This window comes from Megachile rotundata, chromosome 8 (assembly GCF_050947335.1).
Source record: "Megachile rotundata isolate GNS110a chromosome 8, iyMegRotu1, whole genome shotgun sequence".
NCBI classification, from domain to species: domain Eukaryota; kingdom Metazoa; phylum Arthropoda; class Insecta; order Hymenoptera; family Megachilidae; genus Megachile; species Megachile rotundata.
The window spans coordinates 17677948-17691270 of NC_134990.1; the positions used below are offsets into that span (position 1 = coordinate 17677948).

A 13323-nucleotide genomic window follows, 5' to 3' on the forward strand; every position below is an offset into this window, starting at 1 on the left:
TGTGGAAGAGTTGCCGCGATCGAAAGGTATTACCAAATTTAGAAGAAATTTACAGAACGGAAGAAAGAAACGAAAGACGAAGGCGTCGGAAATTTCGAGACAAGTATCGCATAGTCGGAGGATTAAAGATCGATGGAAAGCTCGTTAAAGGAATATCGAGCATGCTCAATGACCGCGACGATTGGAAAACAGACAGTTCCCCTCGAGTTTCAGTCCCGTTTACTAGGCTCGCACGCTCGACGCGATGTTCCTTCGTCCAAGAGGAATCCTCTTACTCGAGAAGCAATGTCACTTTGCATCGGTCTTTACTACGCTTGCTGGTCGTCCGATTTTCAACGAGAGCGTGAAAACGGCGTGATTCGAAGCGGAAAAAACAGGGGTTGAATCGAAGCGCGTCGATGCAGAAGACCGCTCCACGAAATGAATGTCGAACGAGATACAGCCCCCTCTATATCTCTGCCTTTTCTCCTATTTTTTTTTCTCCTCGCGCTTCTCGCTTTTCACTCCCTGACGTTTATTGTTTCGATTTGCCAGAATTTCGAAGGTCTGCGAGGAAAAAATCGAGAAAAAGCGAGACAGTTTTCGAGCTCGATTTACGAACGGTAATTTGTTCATTGCCTTAGCCTGAATTCGTTAAAAGTGTCGCGTTTACGTTTCGCGTTTCAGGTATCGAACAACTTACTGAAACTTGTAAAACAATCATAATAGCGATCGAGTAATCAACTATCCGATAAGATAGTAAATTTACAAACGTATCCTAAAAGTTCGGCATTTTCTCGCTTCGTTAACGTTCGCTCGAAACGCTTTCTTCAGAATTTCAAGTAGCAAAACCCTTGCAGCTACTTCGAGGTTGTTTAATTTCACGAAACGAGGACAAGCGACGTAAAACGGCGCTGAAAAATAAAGCAGAGTCATAGAAAAATATTTTCAGAGTAGCTTACAACGCCGGAGAGGTTGTTACAAGACATTACCGCAAACGTCTAGAAAATCGTAAATATAAATATACCATTTAAGAAACTTATCGAGTTTCTTATTTCGAGTTGTTGAGATTCAAATCTTTTACCTTCTTAGCAACCTTCTACGCAAACTTCAAGTATTTTTTCAGTTACAGGAAAGGCACGAAAAACTTTTTAACGAATCGTGTTGCAAATGTTTAGTAGAAAATTGAGAAACGTTGGAATTTTTTATTTAATAATTAAAAGTTTATATCGAATGCAAAATGTGACACGATAGAAAGTTCACGAAGCGGCCGAAACACGAACGAGACGCAATTGCGTCTATAATATGTTTACCGCAATTCGATGAAGTTGGTAGCGCGAAGCTTTTGAACATCCGAGAAGTTTGTCTCGACAATGTCTCTTGTTCTTTGTTTGACACCGAATAAACAAGATCTGTTAACACGCCCTCCAGTACAAGGATCGTTTCCGACAATGCTCTGGATAGTGTGCTTTACAAGTCGTTTACAGAAATGAATTCCAAACTTTGTCGGGTTTGGATCCGAAGCTTAGAAGTTTGTCAATTTAAGAGCCGGGATGAAATTTTGCATCGGTGCATGTCGATAAAAGTAAAAATTTCACGAAAATTCAATTGGCCGATGCTCGCGATTCGATTCCGGATCGGAGGTGAAGCGATTTCCGCTCGGACTAGATTTTCCAGCGATTTTCGATATCTTCTTCTGTTCGTCTAATAAACGTTCGTTCAATCGAGAGAATAACGCAGAATTCAGTGGTTGGTTCGTGACATCGCTGCTTTTATACACACCGACGTGATCATCGAAGGGGAATAAAAGGAAGTCGTTGCTTCTGCTCGGGAGACAAAGCACTCGAGAACTAGACGAACTTCCTGCGAGTCAGTATCCGTAATCCCGATCTCGTGACAACGGTTTCCTTGTTCGTTTGTGCGAGGGGTTACTTCGGGTCATTGCCACTGACCTTTTCTTCCTGGCCAACGCGAAACCATAAATCCAAATAAAAACGATGCATTTTTCTGACCAGTCATTTCTTTGTTTCAGTATTCCTACGGTAGAATGCAAACCGGAAGGCAGATCAACGAGAGGTTCTGGAGGACGTCCTGCACCACTCTTGCGATCCAGGACTCTACCAGCCATCGTTGCGCCTGGATTAAGTATTCTGCAAGCCCAGATCGATGCTCGTTACAATGGTATGTCCAAATATTTTTCGCTATCAATCGCTACTTTTTTCATATAAATCGTGCAAACTTTTGTGACTATTTTTAATATAAGGGGAACTACAAAATGTTATGTTCGGTAAAGGAACATTGTGCGTAAATGCTTTATTTATCATGGTGTGCATTATTTGCAACAGCTTGAGTGTATATAGCAGTGCCATTGAAGAAACAATACAATCGTCTCTGAATGGTTACAGCAACTTCAACGGGTCTATCCGTTCCATCCCCTGCAGAGAGCGGAAGTTCCGCAAAACGTGGGAGTACCGCTTCCCATTGCACCAAGTTGCTCACGCCGAGGATATCTTTTACGAATGACACGATAGGTAAGATATCGGAAGTTTGTTCCGTGACTTACAGCCCCACTTCTTCGATCCTTGAACCTGTCTTCTAGACATAAACGAATTTCCTTCGCGAAGAATTATTCCGTGAAAAAGAAAATCCGATAGGTATACCGTATAGCGGATATTTCAAAAATTTTCCGATATCCTCCCTTCTTCGAGTCTGCTGCCTAGCAGAGAAAGAAACGTATGCAAGTATAATTTCGTAGCGCGTCACTTCCTCTTTGATCGTATCCTGATCATAGCGTCCGTCTCTTGGAATCTATTCCTAACGCTCTTTCGCTTTGTTTAGAACGTCGTGTTTCAGATTCTGGAGCAGAAGCGAGAGAATCTTCGAAGGAACACTCGACAAGAAGCAGTAGATTATTGAGCACCTCTAGTATCGGTGGTTCTCAACCTTTGACCAGGCTGGCCAGGCTCTTGAACCAAAGACCGAGCTTCACTCCTAGCGATGAAATCCCGCGAAGACTCTCCTGGGAAAGGTACGCCACGAAATCGGTTAGCGTAGTATCCCTAAAACGTGCACGGCAAAGGTATTGCCTCGGAGACTCGAAAAATTAGTTCGAGACCGTCGCTCCTTACATTGTTCGATCGAGCAGAAAACACGCTTTTTGATCTATCCTTGTTTTGCTATCATTATCGTATCATTCAAAATTTAATTATTTCGAGTTCGTTTTACCGTTACCGTTCCAACGATCTATGAGCATTATTTTAAAACCCAGGTAATCAGCGACGGCCAAGCCCGTCGAAACAAAGATCTATCGCACGGCACGGGGGAAATATCGCGGTGCAACAAATGTGTATAGGGACAGGGGTTAAACCACAGCGATGTATGCGCGTTTTATTCTCGTGGAACGATTCGTGAAGGGTGAAGAAGGTTCAATTTGCAAATGGACGTGGCCCCGTTTTAACCAATGAAACTCGATTTCGAGCAAAGAACGCATTACCACTCGACCCCAAAAATATATTATTCCGTTTCGCGAAGGGAAGTTTGTTTATTTGGTCGATGCTGCCGAATTTGTCTTACGGGAAGCTTAGAAACTTTGATTGCTTATCCGATCTACTTCTAGTTCTCGACATAGCCATCGATAAGTTTGATGGCAATTAACGCGTTAAACTTGTAGTTATTAGATAAACTTTTAAAAATATTTAAAAAATTCCTTAAGAAGAGATCATTTTTGTTCGGCTGTTGAAGGAGCTTAATCTTAAGTTGCTTCAACCACCATGAGGGAAAAATATAGTCGAATTTAACCTGGTCGAGTAGATGGTTTCTCTTCTTTTTTTTATCACAGTTAGTGTTATCTCCTCTTGTGTCTGACCTTTCCTTCGCCGTCAAGTCTGAAACCTTATCCCCTAGCCAAGAGGAAAAGCAATTATCTTCCCTCCGGTGGCGTTGAAAATTATTTATAGTTCACACGTTTCCTTGAAATAGCGAGATGCAACGAAATTAATATGTTGTTCAAACGCTTGAACCGCAATCTATCGAATATTTCATCGCATTTAGAATGTTTGCGCGATGTTGCAATTTTGCGGAAAAATAGAAATTGTTGTTAATACGCTGTTTCCATTGATCGCTCGAAGTAACGAGAGCAAGAAATTGCATTTTTTCTTGCAAACGACTAACAAACGAGTCGTTACGCGTATGCATGTTACGAAGGACATTAAATTACGATCAATGGCAGACAAAGTGAAACGACTGTGTTTTTTTACCGAGATAAAACGAATTCGCGATTATCGGTCGCCGCCAACTGGGTAATTTTATGTCACTGCTATATAATTTGAATGGAGATAATTATGAGGATAAAAAGACGACTTGCCCACCAAGAGCGAGCAATGGAAAGTTTTCTTTTTATAGAGGACGCATAGAGAGTTACCTGCGTTAATTAGAAACTGGAAGAAGCGACGACAACTCGAAGAATATTATCGGTCAACCGTCTAGTTAAAAGATTCTAGAATCGATTCGAAACGTTATTTTATTATTGGTATTATTTTTGCTAATCAAGAACATATTGAAATTTGAAACGAAGTTATCTTCGTTTCGAATTCATCGGGGCACCGTTTGATAAATTGACCAGATAACCGAGATCGAGAGTAATTCGATTTGTAACGGCAATTAATTCATGATTCGAAACGTGGATAGTCGCGAGAGCGGTAAAGCGAAAGAAAATCCGACTTTCATGATCGTGGAGGGAAATGCTGGGCGCCGGGTGTGAAACGAAAACACGAGAGACCTGCAAAGAGACAAAGTGTGTCTGCCTCGGAGGTTAGCTTCTTCCAGTTACTTTGACGAGCTGAAAATCAGAACGAACCCTCTCGTTCGCCAGCTTGTAATCTGGAGGCCCAATCTAGTCGAATAGCGTGTATAAAGATGGTCCTTTCTCTCTCTTTCCTTTGCCATCCTTTCAACATTGAAAATAGAGAATGTCGTGACCGAAAAGGCAAAGTGTCCGAATTAATTAGCCTTAGTTGACGGTCAAAGCAGCGGTTCCTTTTTAATCTTTTACTCTTATTCATTGCACAGTACCGCGAATATTAAAATTCTTCGAAGCCGGCGTATTTCCATTTTTCATTTTTCCCTATATTTCTTTGCGAGCGAGGATCTCGAGTTTGAAGAGATCAACGTCGTTTCGTGTCTGGCTGCTTCTACGAGATATATTCGTAGGACTACAGAGAGAAGAATAAGGAAATTTTATGGTATATTTAAAAGGTTTCTGCGAATATAGCTGCTTTACAAGCGTGCCGCGTACGCTCCGCTTCCCGTGTATTCTTTATTTTTCTAGCTAAAATATTTCAGTCGACGATTTTCAAATATACACTTGTTATAAAAAATATTACACAAAAAATAGTTCGAGCAAGAGATGATTTGCCGTCGCTGGAAATTTCAATCGGGTTTCTTCTATTATTCATGTTCCTTACTCTTTTCTTCTCTTCCTTCCGCTTACTCGCGATGGATGAACCAATAAGAGAGAACGAACAATGAAAATTGAATAAAAATCGATGTCTTTTATATATATTTTGTTAAAAATAAAAAATCCAGGGATAATAAAGAAAGATACTATTCGGCAGAATAATTTTATCAATTGTAATGCAGGCAACGCTGAACGGTAAAAGCAGACGAAACGGAGAAAAAAGATGATTCGTTAGCCAAACGAGATTAATATTATTGCATCGATGCAATTTTGAATAAAAACACGACTATAGCCTTGGAGCATGAGGCGCTGTGTGCGTGTGCAGCGTGTGCCAAAGGTCAGCACACGCTGGAAAGAGGATGGTTGTAAACGAATGGTTAAATGGGGTGAAAATTAAATGTTTGAAGTTCCGTTCGGTCTTTATGAATTTAATAAATCCAATTTGCCGAATGTCATATTCGACTGTTCAATTATTACGAACGTTTAATTACCGCTTGCTGGTCTTACCACTTAAAATAATTGTTCCTTTTCTTTTTAAGAAACAGCGTAGCTTTGTCGGATAAAATTTCCATATCGTGTCGCAAATCGAATAGAAAATTTTTACGATCGGTCGAAAATGTGCAAATGGATTTTTCCGATTGACAGACGAGACTGCAGCACAACTAGTTCGTGCCTTCCAAGAAGCAGTTCAATCGACAGCGTGGCGGAATGGAGTGCCACCGGAGGGGTTGGAACTGTCAGTACCAGTAGCACCATGAACGCTGGCAGTAGTTATGGACTTTTCGTTGATCAACCACCACCGAGGAGGAGTCCGAGTCCCCTGTTGGGTGCCAGAGGTGACAGACTCAGCCTCGTCTCGCCAAACATCGGAAGAAGGGTGAAGGGTCAGAGAGCGGTACTGGGTAAGTGCCCCATCTTTTCTGATTTTTTTTTTACGAGAACTCGTACGGAAATGGAATTCGATTTATCATTCTTTGACCGTGGAATATCCGTAAGCGCGTAGAAAACGCGATTCCATGTGTGCTCTGTCAACATTTATTTCTTGAATTCGTGTCTGCGGTAAAAATATTGACAAGCGAAAGATGAATGTCAGGTATTCTCGAAATATTTCGTAGAACTTATTGGCGTCGATTAAACTCGATAGCCACGAAACGCGTTGATATTTGTCCGAGTTGAATCTGCCTCTCGCGCACGAGCTTGTCCTCGAAGAACAATCGAACGATGAAAAGTTTCCGACCGCTGGGAGCACTAGTAGTTTGAAGTTAAATTGCAGGAACGCCTCGTTATTATCGCGCTTCAAGAGAATCGGGGTTCTGCGACTCGGCGACGCGTAATTGTTTCGAGCGCGTTAACGAATTCCTTTATTACAACGAAGAGAATACTCCATTTTAGGCTCCGATTTTTACCACAATTATTTATCCCAACATTATCTCGATATAATTAATTCCTTATTCCCGTTTGCCTCGCGCCAACAACCGACGTTAGTTACGCTCCTGAGTACGAGTTCCATTTCCAACCAATCGCCAGGTAGTTTTAACCAGCGACCGGAGAATACGCGAGGAGAAGAACCGGTCGGCCCCACTTGGTCGACGAGAAGGGAGTAACGTTCCCGCCGAAGAAAGGTGCACAGTGCACGAGCCTCGTGAATCTCGTGACATTCGGGGGGTCCTTTCACGTGTCCCGATCATTCTGGCATCCGTAACACGAGATTCCATGGTACGCGTACAGTGTGCACCTTCGATTACTTGGCTTGTGTTTAAACCCGAACCGATCGCCTACGAACTTGACCAGACGAAGGTCGTACTTCGTCGTCTCCGCGTCTCTTTCTCGAATTTTCTTTTCGGCCACGTGGCGTGACTGCTCAGAAACAGCAGGAAACCTCCTCTACAGGAACGTAACTGTACGTCGAGCGTGTAAACAATGAGGTGAAAGTAAAAGAAGCTGCTTGACCATTGTGAAGATCGTTACGAGTCTGATTCACCCTATAAATTCATAGTAAATTTATACGCCAGCGTAGACGATTAACTCTGCGTAACGCGTTTTGCTGTTTGCGATTATCGTCGACGTAACCTTTACCATCGTGGACAACAGATTAAAGCCGGTGTCAGTGACTGTCAGCAATGTACCATGAGCCAGAATTAATTTCCATTTAATATGTTTTTTTTATGAATTTCGTTAATTAACCAGGAGGATCATTCGATAAAATTACTCAGTCTTTCGGGAAAATTAGGTTTATGATACATTTAATAGCACAGCGATATCAGAGGCTTTATGGTTTCTTGTTACAGGATATCTTAATGCGATAACTGGAACGTTATAAAATTATAATAAATAACATTGATTAGAAACAGAAATAAACGAGGTGTTAGCATTTCGATTCAAGAGATATCCTCCTGTTTCGAGTACTTGGAACGATAGCTGAATTAGGAATAATTATACTTAACCTCACTTTTACACAGACGTTTGGTTTTCCAACATATAATTGCTGCTATTCGTTGGCTATCTATCTAAATTGAAACTTGTACGAAAATAATTAAAACCGCTAGCTCATCCAATACGTATATATTTTTTGAAAATTTTCACCGAAATAACAGAAAAAGGAGGCACGCGATATCGCGTAGGTTCGAGGTAACAAGTTGTACCATCGATGAACCTGTTACCGGCAAAGCTTGGTATTATTCGAAATAGAATTTCTTTGTGATACAGTCAGGTCAGAAAGCGTCCATGAACGAGCCAGTATACCTGAATGGTCAGGTAGCGTCTCGTCCAATCGTGTTGCACGCTTTGTTTACGTCCTCGTGTTCGGTCACGCGGTTGGCTACTCGGAGTCGCTTGTCTAAAGAGGCTCTCAGTCCACGATTGTTCGCGTGCACGGTTGTTTCTCCACGAAAAGGTCTTTCGTTTCGTGTCGCAATCCGATGATTCAATTCCCGCAGTGTCCCCACAGGTGATTTTCTAGCGTGTGAACAGGTGAACGAGACGGTTCGCGTTTGAATTTTCGCGTCGATTTCGCACTCTCGTTTCCCATGGTGCAGTGCGTGGCGTCAAAACCTTCGAAGATGTTGCGAGAAGCGGTTCGCGTTTCTTCCACCAAATTCTCTTCGTGAAGCACTCGTGAAACACAAGCGAAATACCCGTGAAAAGCAACGAGATACAATGGAGCACCGATTGAATCTATCGAAAGCGTACGATTGAACGTTCACCCTCTGTTGGCCTGGATTTTCTGGTAATTCGACCAACCTGCGGTAACGAGATCGCTTTTACAGAATACGATAGTCTTTGGCAAACGACACCAGCCAACGTTCAGTCTCTAATGTATGGCTTTCTTGATTAGATACTTTGTTCCTCGACGAGACTCCGTAAATCAACCCTTTGTAACTTGTATTAATTTTCTTTCCTTCTTGAGTATTACCTGCAAACATCGTTCTTACGTTTCGCTAACAACTTTGTTCATTAATTTCCAATTAGTTGTTCAGAAAATTGTTAGATAATTTGCTACTTTTGCGGCGATATTATAACAGAGGATCAAATTGCTGAAAATTGAATCTTAAACGAATTTTAGAATCTCTGGAAGCATCTTTAGGATCTGTAGGAAATGATAATAAAATTAATTAGACCGATGGAAAATTAAGAGAATGTTTGAAAAAATATTCGATGTTTGGTAAAGTTTATCGAACAGAAGAACTTGGTTGGATAATCAAGAAGAGCAAAGGGTCGAATTATTAAGTTCGTCGACGTCTCCTGTTCGGTAACTCCAAGTATGCCAGCATGATCATAAATTCCTGTCACAAAAAGATACCGATAGGAGACAGGTGTCGTTCTAGAACAGCCTCGAGTAATATCGCCTCGAGTGTCGAATAAGTAAGTCAGGGAAAGTCTAAGCGCAGAGGGTGACGTTTTCAGCTTGCGAAAAAAAGCGTGAGATAGCCGCAGGATGCGGCCAAAGAAAAAACAGTTTCGTTTCGCGAGATATCGAGAACATCCCGGGGAAGGAGACCCGACGAAAATGAACGTGGCACATCTTTGAGGGACACGGTGCAAAAGGTGGAGGACCTTGCCACAGCATCCCAGAAAGAGAGAACTAAACCGGTTTCTGCATTTGGTGCAACGACGACCCGGCTGCCGTCTTTCACCGGCGAGTTTTCGGCAAGAAAATTTTCACGTCCCTCTCGTTCCCGCCACATTTTTTCTAATTCGTTGATCGGAAAACCTTCGGAAAGTCTTCGTCGAAAAACACGGATGAAATCTTAGGGTATGTTTTCATATTTTATTTTTATTTTTATTTCTATCGTTCATATTCTTCCCTCCTATATTTACACGCTAATACCTTGTAAGTCTGTAGCTTTTCCCGATAAAACTTTAAGTAATCTCCCTTCGCTATTATTGGAAAAGCTACAACTCGTACCTTTCAACACATGTAGCATTTACTTATTTTATAAACGACATTTTTCGTTTCGAGGCTTGTACGGGTAAAAGAAATTGTCGAAAGTAGCTCCGCGGAAAATGATTTCATAGACGTCGCTAGAGTGAAAGCGACGTAAGGATCGAATTTGGATTATTATTACGAAACAATTAATTAACATTTATTACACATAGACGGAGAGAGAAAGAAAATACTTGCGGTCTAATCGTAAGATTATTTTATCGTTGTCATGTGATTAATGTACGTTATACATAAATATACGATACGAAGAAGATGAAATATTTAAATTACGTTTCCCTTTTTCTTAAGCAAAAATATTTTCTGGACTGAAATAACCGTCATACTTTTCAGCTACGATCACGCTTTAAATTGAGATTAAAGGACCTGTTCGAAAGAACTGTAGCGTTTTTATATTTTTTTTAATTCTTTTCTGTGTTGCTTAAGCCGCTTCATTTTGAATCGCGCGTTTAATTTACCTGCAATTAAGTTTTCTCCTCCAGCTTCTCCATAATCACTTTCAGCCTCGTTTTCTTCTTTTCTTCTTTTTTTATTTATACGAAAAAGGTTACCTGCTAAAGAAACCTTTTATTGCAAGTAAATTATAACAACAATAATCTTAACATTAATCTTCTCGATTTTTTATTTTTATTAAAAAAAAAAATGTTCATATTTGACGTAACAATAATGGACTGTTAATTTCATAATTAGTTTTACACATTTCATATTTTATATAGAAAATGTTTCCGAGTTCTAACAGTATTTCGAAACCCGCTATATGTATTCAGTCGAAATAAATTCGTGGGATATTAATTTCCGAAAGTTTCTCTCTGACTACCACGATTAATGAGACACGTCAAGGAGGATTTAAGCATTTTTCAAAGTTTCGGAAGTTTGTGGCATTCCTATTTTTCTGGATTAAATATTTTCTCGTGGAATGAAATTACTTCCAACAAACTTTGTCGCATATGTTGAGGCATTCGAATTTGTTCGTCAAAGAAACATGATAGTTGTATGGAACGTAGATTCGTAAAACGTGAAACGGTTGCATCAGAATACTGCAAATTTGTCGATATCGGAAAATTAGATTACATTTCGATAAAAGCGCAGAACACGTGCTCCATAGACGCGTTATATTGGCAATTGTCGTCGTTTCAGCAAGAGAATCGCCAGACGATTTCTAGGTAACGATTTTACGATTCGAGGAATATTCCACGAGAATAAGCATAGGGGAATTGCATTTTGAGGCTTTATGGATATTTCTTTTCTCGTCATTCTTTCGTTCTCAGCGAAACGATATACGACAAAATATGCTCTTTATGGAAGATAATTTCGCTTTTAAGTGCAATAAATAGTCCACGTAATGTGCATCGGATAATAAGTTTAGCTTTTAACAGGTTTGCTAAGAAGAATGAAAAGCATATATTTTTGGGAATTAAAAAAGAATGAATGTATCTTTTTGAATAAGCTTTTTCAGTTTAACAAATATGTACATGGTAACGAATTGGTGATACGTTTTTTATGACTATAATTTGCAGTCTTCCTATTTGCAGCATTACGAGTTCGGTTTATACGTTACTGTCCGAATATCATGAAGATAAATGACCGAGTAGCATTTATGGATCAACGTGATCCGATTGCACGTTCCCATAATTCTTCGTCTCCTGCCCCTTTCAAATTTTGCATTAAATTACGCGTCTACATAGGCTATCTAAAACAGTCCGTTACGAGCATAACGCTCACCCTTCTTCCTGTCGCAGACTCGAAGAAAAACAGTCCGGAAAAGGGCGGCACCTGTAACGCAGGTATCGACATACCGGGTGCCCTAAAATACTTTCTATGATTTTTTTTCTTTTTTTTCATTAAATTTCAAGTGTTCGGTACATGATTTTTATTAAAGTTTCAAACCTCTCTACTCGATAAGTACAATTTTGTTCTAGCAAGAATTTTTCAAACAACATGTTACTCTTTAAAACGAAATTCTATTTCGGTGTAAGTTAACGTTTTCAAAAGAAACTATCGGAGAAAACTTGCGGTACCGTTGCTCGAGAAAGTACGTAGGGAATTGTGGAACGGAGGAACTTTATTTTCTCATTTCTTGTAGCGATCTCTTCTGTAGATTTTTCCGATGTCGATTATATAGCTCCCCGAGGATACAGGAACTTCTTAACAACGTTCGACCGTTGTTATCCGGATAGATACTAAAGAAGGTGAACTAAAGAGACCGAAGTTTGGTTCGACGCACGAAAAGTTCGCGTACCACACCCTGTAGGTGTTGAGCCGAGAAACAGGTGGCCTCCATGCTACTCTTCTCAACGATCAGTCTCAAAATTCATTCTAGTCTCTTTTAATCCTTAGTTGAGCCACGTTGGAAAAAGTTACTCTTCGTTAATCTTGTAATTAATAGTTGAATATATTCGAAAAAAAATATCCGTTTAAGCTTCAGCTTTGAAATTAAAAATTTCACTTTTTTTAAATTAGCCAAAAATTTTGTACAAACGTTTTATTAGAATAAATTGTAATAAACTATGAAAGATTAGGCAAGAGTTAAATGTTCGGAATTATTGTTCTTCGTACTCGATGATGTGTATACGGCCCTGGGTTTTAACGAAATTCGAACTCACCTGCCCTGGTGTCATGCCCAGTTGCCCAGCAGTCCTGTGCATCTGTTGCAAAGCCTTCCCTTTCAGTCGTTGTCCTTCCTCGCTACCGTAAAGACCTATTTTCGTGTCTATTAAGGTTCACGTTCTTATTTTCGCGATCAAAGTCGATAAAAAATCGAAAAATTCACTAGCTCAGATCGCGACTTTAACTCGTGGGATTAAAAGACAAAAATTTCATTACGAATCGATCACGAACGTCGATATCGGACTAATATCGAACATGCGCGAAGAATCGGACGAGCAGAACGACAGATGGACACGAGATTCGATGCGTGGGAAAATGACAGAGGATTACGAGTTTTGGTGAGTGGGAAAGTTAATCGACATTCGATAATATTTCGAGGAAAAAATATCCTTTTTGCAGAGAAAAATTATGTTAGACCTTTATATTCGATAGACACGAATTATAAAGTAATCGTGATAGAAGTTCTGTGCTGTATTTTTTAATAAAAATGTAGGATAAGCGAAGAGCGGGAATAGTTGCATGTTAATTGGGACCCAAATGGAAAGCGATCATTTTTAATACAGGTGAAAGGTATCGTTAATAATGACGTCATGAAAAACGAAAAACAGATGCAAATTTCGAAGCACTTCATGAGCTGAATTTTCAATGGAATAGACTCGCGTCCATGCTGGTCACGATCTTATGAATCGTTCTATGACAACGCCGGTAATGATCACCTTTTCTGATCGGACAATTCGTTAAATTTTAACATCTTCAACGAATCGAGCTCGATTTCACGGAAACGTTTTATCGTGTTCGTTGCAAAATGCTTGGCGTACAGACATTGTTAGGAGCTATACGG

At 40.2% G+C, this 13323-nt stretch overlaps 1 protein-coding gene across 7 annotated transcripts in view; it reads left to right on the forward strand.

Moving 5' to 3' along the window:
- The window catches only part of wake (ankyrin repeat and fibronectin type III domain containing protein wide awake), a 75711-nt gene that overhangs the window by 38877 nt on the left and 23511 nt on the right, over positions 1-13323 (forward strand). For 6 of the 7 annotated variants that reach the window (XM_012297279.2, XM_076534449.1, XM_012297274.2 and 3 more), the window contains 4 exons: positions 2012-2160; positions 2385-2510; positions 2818-3007; positions 6080-6336. In XM_012297279.2, coding sequence (XP_012152669.1) covers positions 2012-2160; positions 2385-2510; positions 2818-3007; positions 6080-6336 — 722 coding nt within the window. The remainder of the gene's footprint in view (positions 1-2011; positions 2161-2384; positions 2511-2817; positions 3008-6079; positions 6337-13323) is intronic. The other variant, XM_012297275.2, reaches the window with a different exon arrangement.